This window comes from Cololabis saira, chromosome 23, assembly GCF_033807715.1.
Source record: "Cololabis saira isolate AMF1-May2022 chromosome 23, fColSai1.1, whole genome shotgun sequence".
Lineage (NCBI taxonomy): Eukaryota > Metazoa > Chordata > Actinopteri > Beloniformes > Belonidae > Cololabis > Cololabis saira.
The window spans coordinates 15,868,542-15,894,224 of record NC_084609.1 but is presented as its reverse complement, the minus strand read 5'-3'; the positions used below and the strand labels follow the sequence as shown (position 1 = coordinate 15,894,224).

The following is a 25,683-nucleotide window of genomic DNA, read 5'->3' as shown; positions in this document are numbered from 1 at the left end:
GACATTTGGAAAAAAAAAAAAAATTCTCAAAGAACATTTATTTGAATAATATGTGAAATGAATACCAAATCAGATCTCTGACTGGTCAGATTTGCAGGGTATTTGGACATCGTAGAGCCAGATGAGAGCAGAAATATCCAGCTGCTCCATCTTTACCTCCAGCAGAGATGGAGCAGGTAACAGAGCTGTAAGAATGATTTCTAAAGAGGCAGACTTATGAAAAGAGAAGTGAAATCAAGTTTTCTCAAGCAATCTTTGGAGGGAAAGAAAGGCATATCTTCTTAAATATGTATTTCAGTCAGAGAAAGCATCCCTGTTCAAATACCTTTACTGTGACCCACAGTAGTCCAGTCAAATCAACTTTATTCAAACACCACATTTAAAAACAGTGGTTTAAACCAGTATCATGGGATGTAAGTGAATGAATCTTTCCTGGGTTTTTTTTAAAGCACTGTTTAAAATCAATACAATATGTACAACAGTAAGTGAATGCATCACAGCTCAAATGTATTTTAATATGCACCTCAGTGAACTCCAGTATCCGATCATGTAAATGCACCATTGCTGGAATGGACGTCAGTAAGTGAACGCATCTGGAAGCAACTGATGGTCTCACTGCCTGAATGCAAAGCAGAAGTCCAACAGTCAGTGAATGCATCACTATTGTACTACACTTAAGTATTGGTCAGGAAGGGCATGCATCAACATTCAGTTGCGCTGCAGCTTGTTTGTTGGAATGTGAAACACTTGGACAAGTGAGTGCATCACAGTTCAACTGTACCGTAACATGTATGCTAAACCCGATAACGCATACAGTGTTAAAGTATTTCACAATAAGTGAACCTATTTCCTTTTGTCGTGCATCTCCAACACATCGCCATTCATATGAATACCAGTAATTAAATCCTGGGATATTCAAATAGTTTAGATGTGTACATCAGTAAGTAAATGCTACAAAGATGCTCTCACTGTATGTTTATAGATACACATACATACAGTATATGAATACATCTCTGTATGTACAAGAGTAAGTTAAAGCACCACCTCTTAAAAGAAAAACTTGAGTCCATCACATGCATGATGTACAATCATCTCACAAAAAATAAGCTCTTAAAACAGTAAATTGCACAAAATAATTAAAACCAACTTCACATGGGCTTTCAGCACCAGCAGCATTATGTTTGTAATGCTGTGAAGAATTAGTTTAAAATTAATTCACAGAAAGGTTGAAATCCCTTTTTTATGGATTTTTTTTCTTTTTTTTTGTAAAAAATTTGATTTAAAGAAACTCAAAGATTTTCTTAATCAAGCTAGTAGTTGCAGCGAAACAAACAAAGATTGGGATTAGTTGTAAAATATATGATTTCCAGTGTGTTCCTTGTTAATGAGCTGTAGCTCAGCCCTTGGACCCTGGTTTGAGGGTACTGAAGGGTTTGGAGTTTCGAAGCGAGCTGGAGATCTCTTGCAAGAAGGCAGCGATGTGCAGGTCTTTCTCCGACTTCCTCCCGTCAAAAATGACGACCAGAGTGAAATGCGGCTCGGGCCGCGTCAGGTAGTAGGTGCTCTGGACTTTATCGTCGTAGAAATGCACCACCTTGTCGAGGGTGTTGAGCTCGGCCGCGCGGTCCCCCATCATCATGATGACATTTGGCCAGTGTGTGAGTGGCCGTTCTCCTGATGGCAGTGACACCACAGCGGGAAACTGCTCCACCCCCTTCGGTGCCTCTCTGTACGAGTGTGGGTGGTGGTAGCCGTGGCCCTGGAAGCTTTCCGAGCCGCGGTTGTCAAACACCAGCGACACGTTGCTGGCGTCGTGTTTCCGAATGAAGGTGGAGATCTTTCCGTGATAGTCCGGCATGGTGCGCGCCGTCAGAGCTTTCATGTCGGGCGGCGTCGTCTGCCGGCTCAGAGCCTCGTGGAAGTAGAAGCTGAACTTGGCGAGCAGCGTTGCCTGGAAGCGCTGCAGCCAGGTGTAAAGGTGAGGGGGCTGCACGGTCTTTTGGGACTGACCCCCGAACAGATGTTTGCGAGTCTCTTTCTGCCGCTGAAAGAGCTGACCCCAAGCGGTGAGCTTGGAATGGGCACCGTGCAGGCTGAGCAGAGCCGGCAGGAAGTGCCACTCGGACACCTGGGCCTGGCAGCGCAGCAGCTGGGTCACCACGTCCACCTCTGTCTGAAAGCTCTCCTCCACACGGCCCAAGATGGGATGGTGGAACCTGGAGACGAGTCAGAATTAAGCAAACACTTTAAAAGATAAAGCATGTTACTGATGTGTACCTCTTTTAAGTAGCAGTCAAACACGCATCTCCCTTTGGAGGCAACATAGTACATCAACCGTCTCTTAGCAGTGGTTGACCTAGTTTGTGGTGACCTAAAATCAGCTCAGAATGTGTAAGCACAAAAGCTTTTGTCTTAACCACCGACTGCACTTATGTGCCCAAATATCTGCTGCTACCACATTTTCACTGCACTGTCACGTTAGTAATATGATGTGGATCACGTTGCGACCCAATGTGGCTCAGTGAAAAGCTCAGAACACACACAGTCTGTGTTCCTGCTGCCGTTGCAAGATGCTTTTTTTGCTGACTCGTCTCTGGGAGGGAAAAAAGCTGGAATCCCGCTGGTGAAGGATTAAGCAGAAAGTTGTTCTCCACTAGACTCGCTATGTTTCTCCTCTTTAATCTCACCTGCTTCTTTTGGTAACTTTAATCCAGGTGAAAGCAAGTATAAGATAATAATTGAAAAAAAAATCCATATAATGAGTCAAATAAGGTCTAAAATTACTGGAAAATGAAGATTATGTGCATACTTTATATTTTTTAATATTAAATTGAGAACTTTAATCTACAAATAAGTTGTAGAACAGAAATCCACAGCACCTCAATACTACATGTATGCTGTGTGAATGTGTTGGGATACACACTTTGAGCTGTACTTGTGCAGGATGGCCTCCAGTGTGGCGACCAGCTCTTCCGAGTTGATGCTCTTCTGGCTTCCCAGTGAGTGCAGCTTCTCGTAGAGGTCGGCCATTTCCATGCGGGCTTGGGTGAAGTGGCAGAGCTGCTCCGACAGGTGAGACAGCAGGTCCTCCAGGTAGGAGGTGGAGGACCCGGGCTGGCTGTGGCGGCCCATCGTCACCACCTTCCTGAGCTCGTTGTACAGGGAGGTGTACACGGTGCGAATGGAGTCTTTCCGACTGAAAAACGACTGACCACCTGCAGAGCAGCAGGAAAAAGAAACCTGCTGGTTAAACTGTGGACTGTGTGCCATTATAACATGGTGACCATCTTACCTAATTCAGTCATTCAACAGCTCCATCTAGTGTTGGAATTGTGTACATAACTCTAACTAACTTTTTGTACACAAATGTTCATTAAAAGGTACTAAACATTACTCACTGTGAGATTTTTTTTTTTTTAATTTTAACTTTCAGTGGAACACAACCAAAATCAGTCTACATGACATTTGAGATGCAAAATCAATCTTGAAAAGTCAAAGGTAAATTGTTTTGAATGACAGAATTATCTATAGGTGTTAGAGAAAAAAGTGTGTAATAACAGTTACTCCTGAAACCCATACATGATCTATGAGCAAGAAACCCACCCAAAAAAGTTTAAATTACTGAATAATATTTAGATCTTCCTTTTTTTTTCACTTTAATATCAATCGGAAAGGTGTTTCATGTTTTTATTGCTAGCAGACATTTTAAAGTGCCTCCTATGTGTCCATTTTAAGGGAAATAATCCGGGGTCCAAAGTGGTTACTACGTTGGGAACTCAAAACAAGTAAACATTAATTCTCTAAATTCCTTAAAAATAAGCTGATATTTGTCATTTTACCCCCGAAATCGAAAACAGAAATACAAAATGTTAATAAAACAATTTTGAGCTTTGTATTTAGAAAATGTATGAGTATGTTTAGAGTGGAAAATAAGTAAATCCATTGGTTCAACAAGTACACAATGATAAATCTTTGTATTTCAGACCAAATGCTTTTTAAAACTCAAATACAGCTGTTTGACCCTATTAAATAGCTACATACATTCACTTTTACTGTTTTAATTGATATCAACCATTTGACCACAGCTGCAAACATTCAAAATTATATTTATATTTTTCTTTCTTCTTCCACTGTTTATGTCACTGCCATGCCAATTTATTTAGTGTGTCTTTGGAAAAAATATTTAATTAAGACATGCCAATATTTAGCAGCTACTGTACTAAAATGTTACTTCCATCTAATTTATTTGTGTTGCCCCTGTAGTTAACTCACAAACAAGATGATAAAATATCAGTCACATGGTATAATCTACTGTAGGTTTATAGTTGTTTTTTTTTGTTTTGTTTTGTTTTATAATAGGTCCCCTTTAAGTAATTTGTCCAGCATTCTTGGCCACTCAAAGGTTATGCAAAGCATTATTAGGACAACTAGGTAATCGGGGAATGCGTGCAGGACCGGTGTCGTGCCAAAAAGTGATTGCCTGCCAGAATCTGATTTCTCCCCTGAAAATGGGTCTTTTTACCTGCCAAAAATTGATTGAAGGCCAAATACAATTAATGAAAGTTTGTTTCCACCTAAATATGATTTGATGTCATTATTGAGCTTCATAATATAAACACTATAGAGCTCACAGGATTGCTTTTAACTCTTTTAAAGGACCATTACAACACAAAATAGGCATTTTCACCTGCCAAAAATTGATTGAAGGCCAAATACAGTTAATGAAAAATTGTTTCTGCCTAAATATGACTTGATCTCATTCTTGAGCTTCATAATCTGAAAATCTGACGTTTTAGCGCTATCGCTCAACGGGCTGCTGTGCGCTCCCACGGCCACAAATCAGAAGAAATCAGATTCTGGCAGGCAATCACTTTTTGGCACAACACAGGTATAAGCAGTACTCGAGTTGAAGGGGGATGAGGGGGGATGGCATCCCCCCTGAAATAAAAACGGTCAAAATCATCCCCCCCTGAAATAAAAAGGGTCAAAATCATCCCACCTGTAAAACTGCCATCCCCCCTTTCCATCCCTTATGTCATCTCATCAATGAATGTGGTTTTACTGCTATTTCAACATTTAGAGTCATCACCAGAAAAATAACACCAGAAAAATAACTTACTTGACAATTTTCACCTGTTTTTACCTGTTTTAATAAAGATTTATCTTCTTATTACAAGCAAAGAAATCTTGTTCCACTGGCAGATTTTTCTACTTATTTTAAGTGAAAATCTACTTGAAACAGGTGAAAATTGTTGTTTTTTCCAGTGATGAGTCTTGTTTTAAGTGTAATGAGATTTCTTTACTAAAATGAGACATTTTAACTAGAAATAAGACAAATATTCTTGTTAAGATTTTGAGTTTTTGCAGTGATCCATTTTACTTATCCTGTGAAGGACAGAGTCATATTGATAAGTTCAGAAAACTGTTTTTTATTGTTGTGTTTTGATGTATTTGATGTAAGCCCAGTGGACATTTAAAGCTTACAGAAGGCTGCATTTAACTGCTGCTATGTCATTCCTGCAGTATTTCTGCAGGTGTTTTGGTCAGTGCTATTATTTGTAATATATTATATTATTTGTAATCAGCACAAATTATGTGTCCCCATATGATAAAAATCCACCATCCCCCCTGATTTTTTTTTACAAATCGAGTACTGGGTATAAGCTGATGCTGTCACCTATCTTCTGGCCCAGGAAGGTGAGGGTGTGGTACACCTTCTCCGCCGCGGCCAGGTGCGCCAGCGCGGCCAGCAGCGCGTTCCAGATGGCTCCGCAGCTCTTGCTGGCGTCCTTCTCCTTCTCCACGTAGTCCTTCGCCCGGTCGAAGGAAAACATGCCGAGCTGCGTGAAGAAGCTCTCCAGGATGGCCCGCTCCTTCGGGACGGGCCGCAGCTCCTCGACCTCCGTCATCTCGGCGGATCTTGTCCCGCAACCCGCGTGGTGGTGGCCGCCGCCCGGGGACTCCGGCCGCGTCAGCAGCCGCACACCCGGGGGGAAAGCATTATCCTTCTTTGACAAAATAATACGAAACTGACCATCTTTCAGGTGGCTGAATATAACAGAAAAACACAACTGTCGACTTTTGCGCAAATGCATGCATAAAAATTCATTTCTAAATGATAAATGTTGTTAAAATGTTCCGCAAGCAGCTAAGTGGTTGTCCATAAGGCGTCCATGTTGGCTACCGGGGATGTAAACACTACGGGGAGAGAAGAGGACCAAAAAGTACGTGGAAGCAAAAGTTGCGAAGCCCAAAATGATATCAAAGTAATGCTTATGTGAATGTACAGGCAATGGTCTAGGTTTCCATGTCCAGGACTGTCTCAGAAAATTAGAATATTGTGATAAAGTTCTTTATTTTCTGTAATGCAATTTAAAAAAACAAAAATGTCATACATTCTGGATTCATACAAATCAACTGAAATATTGCAAGCCTTTTATTATTTTAATATTGCTGATTATGGGTTACAGTTTAAGATTAAGATTCCCAGAATATTCAAATTTTTTGAGATAGGATATTTGAGTTTTCTTAAGCTGTAAGCCATGATCAGCAATATTAAAATAATAAAACGCTTGCAATATTTCAGTTGATTTGTAATGAATGCAGAATGTATGACATTTTTGCATTACAGAAAATAAAGAACTTTATCACAATATTCTAATTTTCTGAGACAGTCCTGTATAAGCTGAATAAGAAGGCAAGGCAAGTTTATTTGCATAGCACAATTCAACACTAGGTAATTCAAAGTGCTTTAAATCATTGCTACATTAAAAGCAGCAAGATACAATCAAACAGTAAAACAAATAACATGAAATAAAATGTTAAGAAAAGCACAAAGTTGTTAAAAAGTAAGGGCAGTAGAGTACAGCTGGTAGGTATATAATTTAAGATAAGCTTCAGTAAACAGTAATGTTTTTAGATCTTATTTAAAGGAGCTGACAGTTGGAGCAGACCTCAGGTCTACAGGAAGTTTGTTCCACCGGTGAGGAGCAGAATAACTGAACTCCCTCACCTTGCTTGGTTCTTGTTCTTGGGAACCACAACAAACCAGATCCAGATGAACCTCAGGGATCTGGGAGCTTCATAGGGAACTAACAGATCAAACATGTATTTTGGTCCAAGACCATTCAGTACTTTGTAGACCAGCAGTAAGATTTTAAACTCTATCCTTTGACTCACTGGAAGCCAGTGTAGCTTTTTCATGACCGGTGTAATATGGTCCAGTTTCCTGGTGTTTGTAAGGACTCTGGCAGCAGCGTTCTGGATCAGAGAAGAAGCAGCCATTATGAAGGGTGCAAATTTAAATTATCTTTCAAATTATGCAATCAGTGCTGGAGAATTATCAGTTGAGCACAACTCCCCTTGATCACTCTTCATACAATGTACAGATGTTGTACCAACAAGAAGATGCACTCAGTCTGAAGATCCAGTTGATCAAATCATAGTAAACACAGATAAACAGATAGATGTGTAAACCAAAGAGTTACCTTGTGGAATTTATTTGTCATGACCTTTAAAGCACCAACTCCTTCTACACTATTAATTACCATAGTCACCATGTCAAATACCAATAATCCCTGGTATATCCCACTCCTTGAAAAATACCCACACAAAAATATGTATTTGAAATATCAATATTCTGTCAGTTTAACATATTAAATATTATAAATATTAAATTTACATTTCAAAATCTATCTTGAAGTACCATGATGTGTTTTCCTTTGGCAAAATATAGAGTTGTAGCTTGATAGAATAGAAGGACAAAGGGGTCTTTTATCATTTGCATTGTATGGTCTATATTTGATGGTTGGATAGTGAGGCTTAAATTTAAGCTACCGGTATGAAATTCAGGCTTGTTGTAATATGCAAATGTATAATTATATTGATTATGTAAGTTTGACAGAATATATGATGAAAAGATATAGAGGTGCGTTCATTTAAATTATTGCAAAGTACAAAGTTACAAAAGATGATTATGTAATATTTATTAATACACTTTTTTCTGTCACATGCACACTTTTACAGATTACACATGTTTACGATTTTCAGTATACAGTTTCATGTTTGCTTAGACAACTGTGAAGAATGAACGCATTCTTACCAATCTCAACATACATATACAGATTTGTGTACATATTTGCAAATTCTTGTACAGATTCTTGTACAAATTAAAGGTTGAGTACACAAAAACATTAATAAAACTACACGTTAACAAGTTTCCTCAAACATTTGTAAAAGATATCAACAATAATGCTGATATCTTGTTGATGACCAGAATGCATTTCTCTTATGATCGCAGTTCCGTTTCTTATGCCTTTGAAGGGTTTAAATGTGATTTTGTGATTTTTCCACTTTAGCCCACCAAACCAGAGCCAATGAGATTATTTCTGCAAAACTTTGGCGATGTCATAAAACTCCTTTTCAGACCCATTAATTTCATTCAGAGGAGTTAGAATGGTTCTGGACTGGAATGCACAATGTCACAAGATGATTCTAAGATTAAGTCTTTTTATGACATATGAGAATCACCATAATTATCAAAAGTATTGTTGTTGTACTTCTCTTAGCCATCACTCAATAAATGTTGTTGTTTTCCTTATTAATCATTGCATAAGTAAAAATGACTTATTACAGTTAGTACTTTGTTTTCAGGTGTTCTGACAGCACGAGTGCACAAAAGACAGTCAGTGTTCCTTTAGAGTAAAAAAGGTGAATAAACTATTAAACATAACAATAAATAATATAATGCAGAAGAGAGTGATTCACTTTGATAATGCATACCAAAATTTAAAATATCTGAACTTACCAAACATCAGTGACTGACTCAAATCTGTAACAGAATTGTTTAACACAACGTTGAATTTACACATTAAATACAGTCAGTTCACTTGCTTGTTGAGCATTCAACAACTACACTTCCCATGAGTCTTGACCATGCGCATGTTGTCCAATCTCTCTTTGTACATCACTGCAGGGGAGGATCTACTCCCTTAAAAAATAGCCTCAAAATGAGCTGTCACATTTCCTCTGATTTTCCTCCACTCATCTCTGCTAAGGTAAAATCATCCCCTTTTTCCTTGTGCATGTGGAAAAATGGCTAAAAATTCATGGTTTGGAGTCAGCTGAGCAAACTATTTTATTTTTTAACCGAGAATAATGCTCATTAATCAGAACCACAAGAGGATCAAAGCTTTATGTCAAGAGTTTCCAACTGGATTTAAAAAGACATTATTGTGTTCACATACGATGTGACAAGGGATTCATTTTAAGTGCACGGACTTCGAATTATTGTGATAATTAAAAGCCTTGTTGTAAGTGTTTAAGTTAAATCTATAGTTGATGTACTTTATCACTAGTACAATGTGTGATATATTAAAGGTTTTTTTTGTCAGTGAAAAGAATGTCTTTAATGTGGGGGGGGGACTTGCCCATCACTTGCTTGGCTGACCAGGAGGCAGTTTATCAACATTTATCAGATACATTTTTATTCATAATTTATCATAATTTACGAATAACCACATATTTCGCTGCCAGCGATGACCCCATCGAGGGAATCAAGCAAAATAGGACGAAAATCCAGTCCACAGCCATGTAACAACAGTCAACAAGCAAGGACAGTGTTCAACCCTCATCATCACTGTCTTGCTGGTGACTGTTAGAGTAAGAAGAATTTGACAAGACTGATGGCCCATGTTAACTTGATTAGTTTGTGCTGACAGGAAACTGACTGTATCTGACGTCAAATAAAAAAATGTATGTAACCGAAACAGTGACTTCAAGAAAGTTTTTTTGGTAGCTGTGAGGCTCAGACCTGCAGAAGGTCTGAGCCTCTTGTACAACTCTCGATTTGTCATTTAAACAGTACATTGTAAGCCAGTGTTATTTCATCTGCGTAACATTGCAGCACTTAGGAGCATCCTCTCCCAGAGAAATGCTGAAAGACGAATTAAAAAAATGTATTCAAAAATTCTGTTACTTGCGTATAGATCCCTAAACGGCCTAATAGAGCTCTCCGCTGGCAGAACAGGTTTACTCGTAGTAGTATTCAAATGTAGATTTAGAGGGCGGGCCTTCTGCTATCAGGCACCATTACTTTGGAATCAACTTCCAGTTGGGGTTAAGGAGGCTGACACCACCTCCACCTTTAAAACCAAAATTAAAATGTTTCTGTTTAGTAAATATTATAGTTAGTTTAAAACAATAGCGTTCCATCCTCTTACCAGCTCAGTGTCTGCTGTCTAAATCTGTTAATATAGTCATCTCTGTAGTCTGTAGTGCAGCAACTAACCATGTATCCCTAGGGGGGATAATGAATCTTAGTTCTCCAACTAACAGATAATGACTACTAATATATCTTGTCTTATGTACCTTGACAATCTATCTGTGTCCCTTCTCTCTGCGTTTTCTGATCCCCCTTTTCCTGCTCTGCCCAGTCTGCCCCCCCATGATCCAGGTCCTGCTCAAGTTTTCTTCCCTCCTAAAGGGGGGGGTTCTTGCCACTGTTTGGCTTAAGGTTTTTCTCCCACTAGGGGAGTTTGTTTTTTACCTGCCATTGTTTATGTTATGTTTATGTAATAATTGCTCGGGGTCAAGTTCTGGGTCTCTGGAAAGTGCTTAGAGACAACTTGTATTGTAATAGACACTATATAATTTGAATTGAACTGAAATTGAATTGAATCACTTTAGTGATTGTAAATCATTATCTGAGGGCCATAAACAACTGGAGATAATTCATTTTCATTATCTTGTGGTTAAGTTAGATCTTTACCAAATTACAGAACCCAGTGTTGTACTTAGCAGAGCACTATACTTTAAAAACAACACCTATAAATTGGATTATTACACCTACATACGTTTTTTGGATCTTTAAACAAAGGCAAATATTTTAGTCCAGTCCATCCAGTAGATTTGTGGACATTTCACAAGAAAAGTATGACTTTCATGAGCTGTTGATGAAAGGTCAGCATATAAAAAAAAAAAAGTATTTTCTGGGCTTCATACATTTTTATACAACATTTCGTAGTTTAAACAGAATATGAAAACAGATATTTATTTGAGTAAAACACAAAACCATAAACTTCATGGCTGAGATAAAAGAAAGTTCAACAGATGCCCCGAGATATTGAGATTCCTCATCTGGAAACCGTTAACAACCATTTAGAGACCTCAACCAGCAGATGTGATGATATTTCACATGAGGCGCATCTTCTAGATGTGATGTCTTTCTCTGCGTAAGAAAACATCTATAAAACAAGATAAAAATATAAAACACCGTAGAAACTTTAGAGAAAAAGATGATAGGATTAACATAGGAATTAATGCTCATGGATTCACAAAAAACCATGGACACAATTGAGTTTATCCGCAAAACTTTGAGAAAGAATAACTTTGATGGAGCCTCATTAAAAATGTTTGACTTTTAAAGAGCTTGTGTTAGATGTGAGGGGTTTGACAGAGCTCTGATTGTGCTGGGCTGCTTTTCCTGCTGCCATGAAGAGAAGCTTTTTCTATGTGATCACAGGGGATGTCTTTTGCACAGTTTGTGTAACAACCAGGAAAAGTTCATAACTTCAAAGAGGAGTCGTGAAGCTGCTGCTGCAGGGAATTATTGCATCTTTTTCCTGTTTCTTGAAAAGGTAAGTTATTGAAAAGTAAGATCATGCTTTTTATGTAGATAACTGGTATAGTTCTTCCATTAATGTATTTTTTCTGAAAACACTCACAGCCACGATCCATTGGGGTGTTCACATAGTCACCCCCATCACTGTCTCTGATGCCACTGTGTCTGATGGTAGTTATCCATTAAACTGAATCTTCAGGATCTAGTATATGTAATATCTTAAAAACATATCTTTCTGTCTAAGTGTAAGAGATGAAAATTATGTAAATGTTTAAAAAGATGAGAGAAGGCTTCCCTCTATGTTGTTTATTTGCAATAACTATGAAGCTTCTTTCAATAGCGCTTTGATCCAGCCCCCATATTTCATACAAGCTTCCCTTCATGCAGATTACCTCATTTTATACCTGTTGCAGGCTCCATAAATTATTTTAGATATTTGTGCAAGGCACAAATTTATTCAGTACAAATAGTTCACTACGCTGGCTTATATCTATGATGGTGTTTCACCAGTCTGTGATACTTGTCTGTAAATGTTTAACATGTTTGGGAATTGTCCATTCATTCATCCACCCATCCTTTTTCTATACCCACTTAATCCTATACAGGGTCACAGGGGTCTGCTGCAACCTATCCCAACAAGTGAAAGGTCCACAATTACATATGTTGACAATAGTTATAGGACATAATAACACCTTATCTAATATAACTGGGGGAAAATATAGAATCCAATGCATTTACAGCATTGTTTGGGTTTGCACCATAATTTCATCTTTCCCTACTCCTAAAACTATGTGTTAGCGTTTGGCTACTCTCCTGGGTAGAAGACTAATAGTTATTTAGTGAATTAAAGACTCAAAGTGGAAGACTCCAGCCTCCATCAAAATTAGTCTTTGTTCCATAAATAATGACACATGTAATACATGACATGTATACTATAAGATCATCTGAGCATCATATAATGTGTTATCAAATCATAACATGTAAAAGATTATAAATGAAAGGGTTTTTTTTTTATTTTTTTCCACAAATCTATTATTTGGGGTACTGCCCCTTTAAGACTACTACTAAAGTGTTTGCGGAAGTGTGTCCGTCCGCTAAATTCCTCCGTGTAGAATCTTTCTCCCTGCAGCGATGAAGCGTTGAACTCGAACCGTCAGCTGACATATCGTTTTACTAATTTGCTAAAAAACATGAGTTCTTCTTGATGCCCATCATAGAAGAGGATGTGATTATTTTAGAGTAAATTAGACTCATATTTCTTCATATTACGCGATTCAATTTTGGTGGTTTCGTTAATTAAAGGGAGTTAAATGGCCATGGGTCCGGAGATGATTGGTGAGTTTAGCTGTTCAACGTTTGGCTGCACGTTTTCACTAGACTCGAACCATACATTAACTTCATATTTTGTCATTTTATGTGTCAAATTTCTTTTAAAAACACGTTCACCTATTCAGTTGGCGATGTGTGTCTTCTCACAGGATGCATGGAAATAAATATGCCTTTTGAAACTGCAAGCCCCTTAAATTCTTCAGGTTTTCGACTTTAAATTGTTATTAGAGGTGAAGTTAGTTTTAGGTTGGACATTTGACAGTTTCACAACCCTGGCTCTCAAACAGCATCCCAAATTATGACCATAATAACAAAATGTTGTAGCATTTATTTTATTTACCTAATCCAAACTGTAGGACTACATAAGAATGAGCCATACCTCTATTTACTTTTTTTTGATATACATGTAATATACATTTTTATTGGTTTCATGGTTTCAAGGCAATTAAAAGAATGCATGACAAATTAATTTAAAAAAACATTTAGTTTCCATAGGATATATTATAAAATACAACACCTCAAATGCAAAAAGAAACAAAAACAGTTAAAAACAACCAATTACTTCATTCAACTTGTTGATCATCCCTTAGTGAATATCTGTGAAATATCCAACTTAAAATTAGTTTCCTAAATGCGAGAACATCGTTTTCTGACTGGTTCTCATTGTGCACATTTTAAAACACAAAGGGGAACTTTGTGTGACTCTGGAGGCATTTGAAGATAAAGAAAGTTGTGTTGTTCCAGTTGTTTGTTCCTCACAGATCTGCTAGAATAAGCTGGAAACGTTTTTATTTTCACATCTTTCCACAATAATCATTCACGTTTCATAAAATAATAAAAGTTTCTATCCTGCAGACTAGATGTCAGACGTGAGATTTTTGACTATATAGACAAGATTTTCGGGCCACATTTGGTTCTGTGTTGATACATTCATTTGTTTAACTGCAGCTTCAGTTTAAGCTTAGATTTGGTGTATATCTTTATCATTTCCGTTTTATCCATTGTTTTTTCTATTGTTGTCTATTGTAAGTACATCATTTTTGAAGCTCAATAGAGGTGGGAGGAAATAATCAAATTTTTTTTTTCCTGCAGCACGGGCTGTCTGCTGTCATGGATTCTGAGATTGAGATCCTGACTAAGGAGTACGTCAAGATGATGACTGACATGATCGTGCTGTGTGCCACTCTGGCGCTGTCCCTCTTCTTCTGGGTCGTCTCTCTCACCATGAGCATCGTCTCTGGTGAGGTGTTTTTTTTTGTTTGTTTGTTTCTTTCAAATCTTCCAAGATCATCAGAAGTATACGTTTTCACTTTAGCTTGACTCTCTGATGGATGTGTATCCATTTGCATGAAAGATTTTTGGCTTATATTAGCAAATCATGTGTTCCTCCCTGAATAATACTATCCTTTTGTATTCACGCTTGGGCTCATTTTCCCCGAGACTTCCTGAATGAATGAACATTTCCATGACTGAGGTTTTGTAATGTGGTTGAACATTCCCACATCCTCCATGAACGTAGCTTTGCGTCGCGTTCATGGCGTCATAAGTCGTTTTTTAAGGCTGCTATGACATTTGTCACTTAAACAAAAATGAGCTGCTGTCAATACTCTACAACACAAGGATGAGATAAAAAACAGATGCATTACACATAAATAAACCACCAGATTGAAACTATTTACCGTTACTTAGCAATGTGATCCGTGTTCTATTGTCTGGTGCATGTCTGGCACATGTTTAGTAAAGCTTTATTTATCAGGCCTTTTTAGAAAAATGTTCTTTCTTCTTTATAAACAGTTTTTTCTGAGCTTTTCTAGCTCGTTTTTGACTCAGTGGAACCTCAAAAGCCTCTGAAAAGACTCAGAAATGTCTTTTCACTTAATTGGTGTGCAGACAGGGTCCCTACACACCAAAGTAGGTCCTTTATAACTATATTCGTGTATAAAAAGTACCATTTGTACAGTCATTGTTAAGTCTGTACACATCAAATTTGAATGTTGTGCAAACTACTGTTGAATGTTTCAGGAGGAAAGTTCATGGCCTCTGCTTCCACTGAACTGGAACGGTACTTAGATATTTGTGATAAAACTGACAAGTGTTACAAATAGAACAGCCAAAATCTCCTTTTGCATCTATTGCCAGTAGTGAATACTGCTCCGAGTCTTTTCTTATTTTTCCCAGCCACTAGTTAGTGCTGCTTAATCTCTCTGCATCCTGCTAACAGAACCTTTAAGGAGTATAAAACGATTGTGTTTTTTCTGTAAACTTGGACAATATGCACACATGCAGACAGACTGGATCCAAGTTATGTCTACACTGTATCTCTGAGAACATTGAAATGCAAAACCAGAACGGTTTATGTCAAAACCGTGGTTTTGTTTGAGTCTGGCGCCACTGAATCTGCCTCTAGTTTGACCAACAAACTGTCAGTGAACCGGATGAGTGTTGCAAAGCTCCTGCCCAAAGCTAAGAAATAGTGTATATCAGTGTAAAAGGTCAAAGGCAGGGGAAAAAAATGAAAAATATGAGATCAGTGTGTACATGTGTCAGTCCACATCATTAAAGCACATATAAATCAGTTTTACATGGATTTCATGTACAACACTGAAAAAGTATTCATGGTCTGTCATTTTATTGTACATAAATTACAAAGAACAAATCCAGTTCTAAATCAAATCCACATGAGCCAAATTCAAAGTGTCATGGAGCCACTTTTATTAACTTTAACCTTCATGGTCTTAACCCGGCATGGAAAATATCATTGAAAAAATAAAGATATAAAGTAAAAGCACCTCAAAAACATAAAGAAATGATAAAATATTACTGTTTCCTTCTGTAAAATAGATTTGTTTCACTTTCACCTCATTTTCACATGCTGCGTTCAGGCCCAGATGGAAACTCTGGTCATTGAGGCTTTTGCTGAATTTATGTGTTGTTGCTGTTGTAGCGAGGTTTGCATTTGTAAAAATCTTTCAGGTTTTGTTAAATTCCTTGGTATTTCTATATGGACTAGATATGTTTTAGAGACCTATTTTTCTCCATAAAAATAAAATATTTCTATTTTATTAACTGCAAATTGTGTGTTTGCAGGAAATCTGCAGCCTGTGTCGCCATGGCGGTGGTTGTTCTCCATCTTGGTTCCCCTCATGGTGACCAGCCGAGCACTGGAGAGACGCAGTCTGGACCGGTTGGGAGCCCTCACAGGTGAGTGTGCGTTCATGCATGTCCGGTGTAACAAAGTTTGAGTTTTATCCGACGACTCTGAAGCTCTTCTTAGTTCGATGTTGGGTCAATTCAAAGCTGAGAAACTATTCATGTGACCTGAAACCCCTGATGTTTGTCATCTTAACCGGTGACAGTGGTGATGAGTGCCAGATTAAACCGATGGGTGGAGAGAAATAAAATAAAATCGTCACATTCAATAGCTAATTATTCTAGCTTTGCAAAATGTATTTAAAAAAAAAAGGTAAATATTTATGGAAATTATTTTCTGATGGAAAAATGTAAGGAATTGCAATGTGCATTTCTAACACGCTAATTAGTTTGCAGGTAATAAAACAATAAAGTGCTTCCAGACTTCAATGAATAAAAACTCCAGTGAATAATAAAAACGCTGCTGGTTACATGTGAAGGGACGGGAGGGGCAGAGCTATCTGAGGAAATGTGATTTTCAAGGCTGGGAAACGAAGGCAACTTCCATTAACTCGTCATATTGGACGCCTTATTGAGTTGATTAGATTTGGCAGATCACACATTTTGGGGGATTTTTCCCAAAAGTGGAGTCCTTCTCAGAACTTAATTTCTGATACTGTAGGCCTGACGTGTGAAGAAAATTGCTTTTATGGTCAACAAAGTGAAAGGAGACAAATCCTGGAAGGAAAGGGACTGGTATAGTGGTATTGATCAGTAATTACTCTCCATTTGTACCGAGATGTGTGTGTGATACTGTTCGTGTTATGAACCCCAAACCAAGTTCTGTTCCTTAAAAACAAAAAAAAAACAGACACACACAAATGAAAAATAAGTAAAAAAGGGAAATCTACTGGTAGGCAAGTTAAGACATCAAATACAAAACAAAGGAAATGGAGAAATAAATGAGCAGCTTGTGACTGAACTGTAGGAAATTTTATAACCAGAGCAGACGAATTTAAACCATAATTACGTAAACCTAAAAAAATTAATAAATAAAGGTTACCATAAATCAGTCTTGGTGTGTATGATTGGATGAAAGTGATATTCAGTGTTGAATCCTGAATCTGAATTGGACAAAGAGATCAGCAGATTTGAACAGTCACTGATGGTATGAAGTTACTAGTCAGCTGAAGGAGCAGGTGAGATATCAACACTCAACATTATGGACACTTTAGTCATTCTATCAGTTGGTAGGTTTGGTCATCACAAATTCATTGTTCAGGATGTTGTTGCATCTTTGTCACAGAGCTGAGGGCATTTTTAAGATTCGACCTTAACCACAGCAAAAAGCTTCTCTCAGCTTTTTTATCTGCTTTTAGTGAACATATTGTCACCTTGTTAAAATAATGGCCTAAGTCATATTCGTCTGAACAGAAAAAATGGTTGGGTTGATTATTATTATTATTATTAATAATAATAATAATAATAATAATAATAATAATAATAATAATAATATATACATAAACCAAAGTGGAACTTTACTCTGAAACTGCTAGGCCCAAATGCTGCACTTAAAAAAATCCCTTTAAGACCTGAGGGGTTTTCTGGAAAACTGTTCACTAAAAACGTTTTATTTATAGTTTATTAAGGAACTAAAAACATTTAGAAAAAAAAACATATTTTATTCTGTATTTCTGTTTTTTGTTTTCATATTTACTATTATTAAAAATATAACATGTATGTAGTCCTTAAAATGTTGATCTGACATGAGGGCTTGAAAGGTAAAAGCACAAATACTGTGTGTTGCATCAAGACATAGTGAGTGCAGGTTCAGCTGCTTCACAGTGGGAGGGGCTTAACTGTTCACCTGTGCCAGAATTTGTCCTATCTGTGCCTTAGCTCTTTCCTCGTGAACAACTGGATATTAAATATAAACTTTTATTGTGAAGAAGTTAATTAATGGTTGCAATTCCACAGAGTTGCAGTGAAGTTCATTGGGCTGCTTTTGAGCGACTTACGCCATCAAGTCATTGGGGACATTTTCCGTTCAACAGTGCGAGTCGGTTTCTTGTAAAAACCCCCTAAAATGGATAACTAATGGATGATCAAATTGACTCAGCCTTTTAAATTTTTTGTGGATTGAGTTTACTTGTGGCTTAAAATAACCAGAATTCATCACTTTGGTGTAAAAAGATTGTTTTGTTTCTTTTCTTCTATTTTGGGTGCGTGGATCTAACATGTCACAAGATTGCTGCCGCTGATTCTGAGTATTCTTCAACTGTGCAGTCTCATCACCATAACCGCAGCTTCGTTTATTACTCAAACCTGCCTACATCAAGACAAAAGCATCACATAACGACCAATCTGTGGAAGGAAATAGTTCTGCTAAAATGCTTAATAAATTATTTTTCTGTCTGTTCATAAAAAATCCGACGTTTTAGATCATTGCACACATATACAACCAGCTCATTTTAGAGAAGTCCACCAGGAGCAGCATCATAAATCAACAGGACACATAAGCATGAACCTGATGCCTGCTAAGGAAAAGGGTTTAAGATGCACTCCTTGGCTCATTATTTTTCATAATTTTAAAAATAATCTGGTTTGAACAGCAGACATAAGTGATTGAAAGTCATTGAAGTCTAACATGCTGCCAAATAAAACTGTCTGAACTACCAGTGAGGTGTCGCTGCACTCAACCCTGGATGTCTGTGAACATCCGTTATATATACGAAGCTCCTGCTGCGTCACCCTCATTGCCATTCGGTCTATTTCTCATCACTGGCAGTAAAGGCTTTCCCACAGATCTGTGGGCAGTGTCGGCTGTCATCAATCTAGAAGGTCGGTAGAGCGGTTCTATCTGTCCCTCACAGGCGAGAAGCTGAACCCCACATCACTCACAATGATTTTCTGTTTTGGGCTTTTCCCCTTTAGGGGTCACCACGGTGGATCATCATGCTCCGATATTGATTTGTCATAGGTTATTACATCTGATGCCCTTTCTTACACAATCCTCTACATTTATCTGGGCTTGAGCAAAGCGGCACCAATCTGGGCCCAAGCCTTTCAGAGAATTGAAAGAATATTTTCGTTTTTTGCATCTAATGTTTTAAAGTCAATTAATTTCCCAACCTTCACCTATAGCCAGTTAGTCAGGGGACCTGTCCTGGACACATGGCAGGAAAGGGTTGGTGTTGGTGATGATTAACATGATAGATTTTGCTGCATTTAAATGTTTTTGTTTTTTTAATTATTATTATTTTTTGGTCCAAGAGGGCACCAAACATTTGCAGCAGAGTTTCTGTTGTCCCTGAGCAGCACTGACAGGTTTTGTCTAGTGCATAATTGAATCTAAGTACAGCTGACCTGCGAAGTGCTTTCAAAATCATGTTCTGGTTGTATTCTCAGCTCTTCTGGTGGGATTTGTGTTGACAATGGCCAACTACAGCTTCTTCTCTGCCCTTCTGGCCTTCTTCATCACGTCCAGCAAGCTGACCCGCTGGGGAGGAGAGAAAAAGAAGAAAATAGATGCGGAGTACAAGGAAGGTGAGAGACGATGCAGCGGACGACGACAGCTCTGCAGATTAAGATGTTACCTAAGATGCAACAGCGGCAACAGTTTCAGACGCTGACTGAAGCTGAAATCTCATGTCATGTCTAGTTTTCTAAAACAAATGTTGAATCAAAGTGATATTTCTTCATGTTTGTGTTAGGGGGTCAGAGGAACTGGATTCAGGTTCTCTGCAATGGTGGAGTCCCAACGGAGCTCGCACTGTTGTACATGATCGAGGTAAACACACACACACACTCAGCATCTTCATCTATCAGGCGTGCTGAAAACCACGACCTACATTCAGAGTCCATGATCTGCGTTTCAGGTGGGTCCAGGTGAGATCCCCATCGACTTCGGTAAACAATACTCCGCCTCCTGGATGAGCCTCTCTCTGCTGGGCGCACTGGCGTGCAGTGCTGGAGACACCTGGGCATCAGAGGTGGGGCCGGTCCTCAGCAAATCAAAGCCAAGACTCATCACCACCTGGATGGAAGTCCCAACAGGTGAGAAGCGGCGTGTCACAGTGACACCTGCTGTGTTAGAGTCTGGAGGTCAATTCCTCTCTTTTTTTTTTCCTATCTGACTGAAATTACCCAGGAGTATGTGAGCAGGAGGTGGTTTTACTTGCTAACATACTAAGAAAAAGGGCTTCAGTGCTTTTTTTAAAGTCTCCTTTAGAACAGGAAATGATTACTTGCCCACCTGTCTGGTCACATGGAAAGGAAAGGAAACCACCTTTCAGTTCTAAGGTTTTTCACATCAGGACATGAGAAAAATGATCTGGTCCTAACCAGGTCTAAACATAGAGGAATGCAACATAGGGCGGGGCGATATGACCTCAAATCAATATCACGATAAATTGGGCAGTTTTACCTCGATAAGTTAAATGTACGATAACCCTTAGCTGGCAACAAAAAAATCTTTGGTCGGTAACTCCAGACAGCTGCTCTGAGTTGAGAGCTCAGTGCAGAGGAGCTGTTACCCGTTTGTAAGATGATATAGGCTGTTGCAGTTACTGTGCGCAGAAGTTAATTTCTCAGCATGAAAAGTGCCATGTGTGACCTGAGAGTGTGTGAAGTTGTTGAAATATGCGAGTCTCACACTAGACAGCCCTGTTATGTCAGCCGCTTCTTTCTTTGAACCATCAGCCATTTTTCTTGGTTTTTACCTTCTCGTTCAGACTGGATGGGTGGAATCATGCGATTACAGACTTACCTCTTAAAGGGTAATGAAACTAGCCTATCAGCACACAGTCAAAAAAGACGTTTATATTCTTTTTTTATCAAAACACAGATTATACCGACATGGGAAAATTGACGTCAGTCATCGCAATGAATGTCGGTAATGGTAAATCTTCGGTTCATCCCCCAGGCCTAATGCAACATCACACGAACGACACATTAAGCCTTCCCATTTTCTTTTTATTTCAGAAAAACTCACTTAAAATGTGGAAACAGCATGTGGATAATAATAATAATGGCTTGGATTTATATAGCGCCCTTCAAGGCACCCAGAGCGCTTTACAGAGACCATTATTCATTCATACACATTGGCCGTTTTCGAATTCAGACACTACCGCACTATATGCTACATACTGCAAAGTATGCACTGAATACTGCCTACTGAATGAAGGATTCAGTACGCTGCTCCAGCAGACCGTTCACACAGCAGTGTGCTACAGTGTATCCCAGAATGCATCTCGCACCAAAACGTCAGCGAAAGATGAGATTTAAAAGCAGACTAGAGTGTTTCTCAATCCTGGTCCTCGTGTTCCCTGTCCTGCATGTTTTAGATGTTTCCCTGCACCAACACACCTGATTCTAATTAAAGGTCCTAATTAGCTGTCATCAAGGTCTGCACAACTCTGTTGATGACACACGTACTTTTATCACGGTGCGCTGAAGCAGGGAAACATCTAAAACATGCAGGAGGACCAGGATTGAGAAACACTGGACTAGAAGCTGTTGTAATTCCAGCTGTAGCGCTGTTAATATGCCACTTTATTACGTTTTAACATCTTTTAACATTCAGGCGTAAAAGTAAGGCGTAGAAATTTGATCCGATGTTTCGGGGATCAAAAGAGCCGCCGGTCCGGCCGCATCAGCAGCTCACGGCCGGAGAACTGACGCGATCGCCGGGTCAACCCACGGCCTCGTCCCGGGGAGAAACCTGCAGCCCTGTGGAGAATTGTCACCGGCTGAAATAAATCATTTAGGAAATAAATGTTGGTTTAATAGATTAAATCTAACAGTTGTAGCTGTCACGTTAGTTTGTCTGTATATAAAGTGAAGCTTCGTGTTGTTACTAGATGGATATACAGACAGAGCAGAGCTGTATATCTTATAGCTCAATGGGTTGATTAGCGACTTTCGTACAGTGAACGGGGGTTCGATTCCAGTCGGGCTTTATTTTGCAAATTTCCCCGATGCGGGACTAATAAAGGATTATCTTATCTTAAATGTTGAAATAGCAGTAAAACCACATTCATTGATGAAATGACATAAGGGATGGAAATGGATTTTAATAAATGTATTGAAATGAACATATCAGTCTATTGAAGTTAATTTTATTTTATTTATCTTCTCCTCTCTGTCGAGTAGCTCTCTCTCCATCTTCTCCTCCTTGTCCAAACCCTCTCTCTGCATCTATTTATTTCAGCTCCCGGACAAATTCTCTGTCAAAACACAGCAATGAAAGTTATTTCATGAAAATACAACGAACTACCGATATATAACGTTGTCATAACACTTAGTTCACTTTTATTTACGTAGCAAGCATGCTAAGATAACTAACAAAAACCTAACATACTAGTAAAAACCCACAATTTTTAATCGTTGTCCTTACACTAAATTGAATTAAAAAGGTTATATATTAAAGTTACTTACATTTATATTCCTCCTTCTCCCTCTCCAAGGTGTAACTAGTCCTTTCTGCCTTCACATCACATCACTGTCCGATTGCAGCTGTTTTCTCAATAAAGCTTTGAGAAAAAAAAGAAAAAAGCGCTGCCCGGCCGAGGCCGCATTGCATTCTGGGATATTGTAAGCGAGGTAGGCTGTCTGAAGCATGCTGCGAATTTTTTTCCAGATCAGTACAACATCCGGGTATTTTTCGCACACTGCAGATTTCCTTCTGTTCACATACAGCATACTACTTACTACACTTTGGCCAAATCAGTGTATACTTGTAGTACAGTATGCGAATTCGAAAACGGCCATTGTCACCGGTGGTGGTAAACTACATTTGTAGCCACAGCTGCCCTGCAGACTGACGGAAGCGTGGCTGCCATATCGCGCCAAACGGCCCCTCCGACCACCACCAAACATTCATACACATTCACACGGGTGAGGTCACACGGATATAGAAACTATTTTTAGAGAAGTGACGCTGTGTTCCTGAGGTTCTGTTGTAGAGTTGTTGTCACATTTGACCCTAGAACACCTTTGTATACGGATGAGTTTCAGGGTCAACTGCAAAGTGTCCAGGACAGGTTCTGTGGCTGTAAAATGAGCCCAGATCATGACCTCTCCACCACCATGTCTCACATGTCTGTGAGGCATTTGTTGATTTTGTGTTTGGCTTTCATTGAACAGCTTTTTGCAAATAAGTGTAATTCTCATGAAACGTGGTCCCGCGAGTATTCTTTTCATGAGCATCATCTTAACTTTGAGGAAGACGGACTAAAACATCTTAAGTTTTGAGCAAATAGTTTTTTGCACTGTTGCAAAAATGCTCAAGCTAAGACGAAGGCAGCAGATGATCGTTCAAATCATTTAGTGCGGTCATATGAACAACTAAGTCATCTCAAATCATGTTGGAGACGTGCAAGTGCAAAAAAAGTTTTCCATTACACTTTGGAAACTTAAATGAAAAATATTTATTACCTTTGTCCTCGTAAGCTACAGGAATGTAGCAAATAGTGAAATACAAATCAGACCAAGCATCACTTAAAAGGGTATAGTGCTTCGGTGTTCAGCCAGTTTCTTCATCCCACAAATCTTTGGAGGATATTCAAATCTATTAAAAGCATCTGACAGAAGAGAGACCGCAGGTGTGGCTATTAAAGGCCGGCATGGATTGATCGTTCATCTGATGGGAGAACATTAAATCACATTACTCTGATGAGTTTGTCTGTAAGACAGCACCACCTGCAGCTCATGTTTTTGTGAATTACTCCGAGGTTTATGGTCTTCTCTGCAGCTATTTCCTGCTGAATGTTTGTCTGGATCCACTCCCTTCAGGAACAAACGGAGGTGTCACTCCAGTCGGATTGATTGCCAGCTTTTTAGGTGGGGCTGCCGTGGGCCTGGCTTATTTTGTGGCGCAGCTTCTAACGGTGAACAACCTGCAGCACGCAGATCCCCAGTGGCCAATCATCATGTACGGCGGTGCGGCCGGCCTGCTGGGATCGATGCTGGACTCTTTCCTGGGAGCGAACATGCAGTACTCGGGTAGGGACAGAAGATCGATGCATCACTGGTAAAACACAACTGGCAGATCATTTGAAATTAAAAAGATTTTCCCAACTGATTGTTCCACAGGCTTTGATGCAAGCATCGGGAAAGTGGTGAGCTACGAGTCCGCCACCACCTCCCGGATCTGCGGGAAGCCCATCCTGGACAATAATGCCGTCAACCTTTTCTCCTCCGTCCTCATCGCCCTCTTCCTTCCTGGGATGGCGTGGGGCATGTGGCCACAATAACCGGTGATGTCGTGGATCCGAGACTGTCGGTTAACTTGTTACAAAATAATCACACTAATGACAGAACTCCGTTGACCCGGTTTACAAAGTTCTGATCAGAAGAGAGTAAAATGTGTTTTTGAAATCAACCTGAAAAAGCAGGCGTCTACATGACTGACAGCCTCGTTATTTCGACAATCTTCACTAAATTTAGGTATTAAGTGTTAATATCTGCCGGGAAAAGATTTTGTAATTTGTAAACGTATTTTCAAGCAAACCTAATGTATTCTTATTATTCAAGTGCGTTAATGTGACAAGCAGGATGTTCATCACTGTCCAAACAAATGTAATGAACAAGGTTGACGTCCACTTCTGTTCTCGCTGAAACCCGTTTTACTTTGTGTAAGTAAACTTAGATTTTTGTGACAACCTCTTTACCAGAATTGTGGCCCCCTTCAGTTTTCTATCAAAGGATTTAGTGATGGACTCGGACCTAAATTTGGAAAAGCACATTAAGATAATAAAGTCAGCCTACTATCACCTTAAGAATATATTAAGGTTTAAAGATCTGATGTCTCAGCAAGACCTGGGAAACTAGCCCGTGCTGTCATCTTAAGTGGTATTGATTATTGTAAAAGCATCTTTACAGGTTTACCTAAAAAGTCAGACAACTGCAGCTCATTCAGAACTGCTGCTCAAGGCTTCACTAAAACCAAAAAAAGTGGACCACATCAGTTCAGCTCTGAGGTCTTTACACTAGACTTTAAAGTTATGATTCTGGTCTATAAAGTTCTGAATGGTCCAGGACCAAATTGCATCAGTGACCTCCTGACCCAGTATGAACCTTCCAGACCCCTCAGCTCATCTGGATCCAGTTTTTTAATCACTTCCCAGAGTCGGAACCAGACATGGAGAAGCTGCATTCAGCTTCTAAGCTCCACATGTCTGGAACAAACTCCCAGAAAGACTCAGATTACCTTAAACACTCAGTGTATTTAAATCCAGGTTGAAGACGCACCTATTTTCAGCTGCATTTGAGTAAAGCTCTTAATCTGCAGTCTCCAAACTTCATATTTTAACTACTGATTTTTATCTATTCTTATTTCCTTTTTGTTTTAAATATGAAATCATGCTTTAAATGTATGTTTTAATGTCTTTGTAAAGCACCTTGAATCACCTTGTTGTTGAATTGTCCTATAGAAATAAACTTGCTTTGTTGCCAATGATCTTAATATACAACATTATCCCGTGTCAAACAGCTCAGGATTGAGAGGCACCAAGAAGTTTGTATTTATGGATATTAATGGGACAATTTATGCTGAAATTACAGAGAGAAAAAGTAAGTGATTACACCAGCAGCTTCTGATTTCC

The 25,683-nt window shown here is 38.9% G+C and overlaps 2 protein-coding genes across 2 annotated transcripts; one reads left to right on the top strand and one right to left on the bottom strand.

Annotated features, from left to right (window-relative positions):
• Positions 1-19: 19 nt before the first annotated feature.
• On the bottom strand, positions 20-6,175 carry kics2 (KICSTOR subunit 2). Its single transcript, XM_061714870.1, has 3 exons — positions 5,678-6,175; positions 2,924-3,215; positions 20-2,216 (listed from the first exon to the last, which is right to left on the bottom strand). Exons 1-3 carry the CDS (start codon positions 6,093-6,095, stop codon positions 1,397-1,399), a joined length of 1,530 nt encoding a protein of 509 aa, XP_061570854.1. The 5' UTR covers positions 6,096-6,175; the 3' UTR covers positions 20-1,396.
• Positions 6,176-12,740: 6,565 nt separating this feature from the next.
• Positions 12,741-25,556, top strand: tmem19 (transmembrane protein 19). Its single transcript, XM_061715208.1, has 8 exons — positions 12,741-12,955; positions 14,042-14,189; positions 16,037-16,150; positions 19,487-19,624; positions 19,792-19,868; positions 19,957-20,134; positions 23,873-24,082; positions 24,173-25,556. Exons 2-8 carry the CDS (start codon positions 14,060-14,062, stop codon positions 24,331-24,333), a joined length of 1,008 nt encoding a protein of 335 aa, XP_061571192.1. The 5' UTR covers positions 12,741-12,955; positions 14,042-14,059; the 3' UTR covers positions 24,334-25,556.
• Positions 25,557-25,683: the final 127 nt, after the last annotated feature.

Excerpts from the sequence above, each read along its gene's own strand:
- tmem19 (XM_061715208.1), top strand. The coding sequence starts at position 14,060 with ATGGATTCTGAGATTGAGATCCTGACTAAGGAGTACGTCAAGATGATG. Across the intron at positions 16,151-19,486 it reads CCGGTTGGGAGCCCTCACAG|CTCTTCTGGTGGGATTTGTG; the intron begins GTGAGTGTGCGT and ends TTGTATTCTCAG. Across the intron at positions 19,625-19,791 it reads AGATGCGGAGTACAAGGAAG|GGGGTCAGAGGAACTGGATT; the intron begins GTGAGAGACGAT and ends TGTTTGTGTTAG.
- kics2 (XM_061714870.1), bottom strand. The coding sequence starts at position 6,095 with ATGCATTTGCGCAAAAGTCGACAGTTGTGTTTTTCTGTTATATTCAGC. Across the intron at positions 3,216-5,677 it reads CTTCCTGGGCCAGAAGATAG|GTGGTCAGTCGTTTTTCAGT; the intron begins GTGACAGCATCA and ends GCTGCTCTGCAG. Across the intron at positions 2,217-2,923 it reads CTGCACAAGTACAGCTCAAA|GTTCCACCATCCCATCTTGG; the intron begins GTGTGTATCCCA and ends ACTCGTCTCCAG.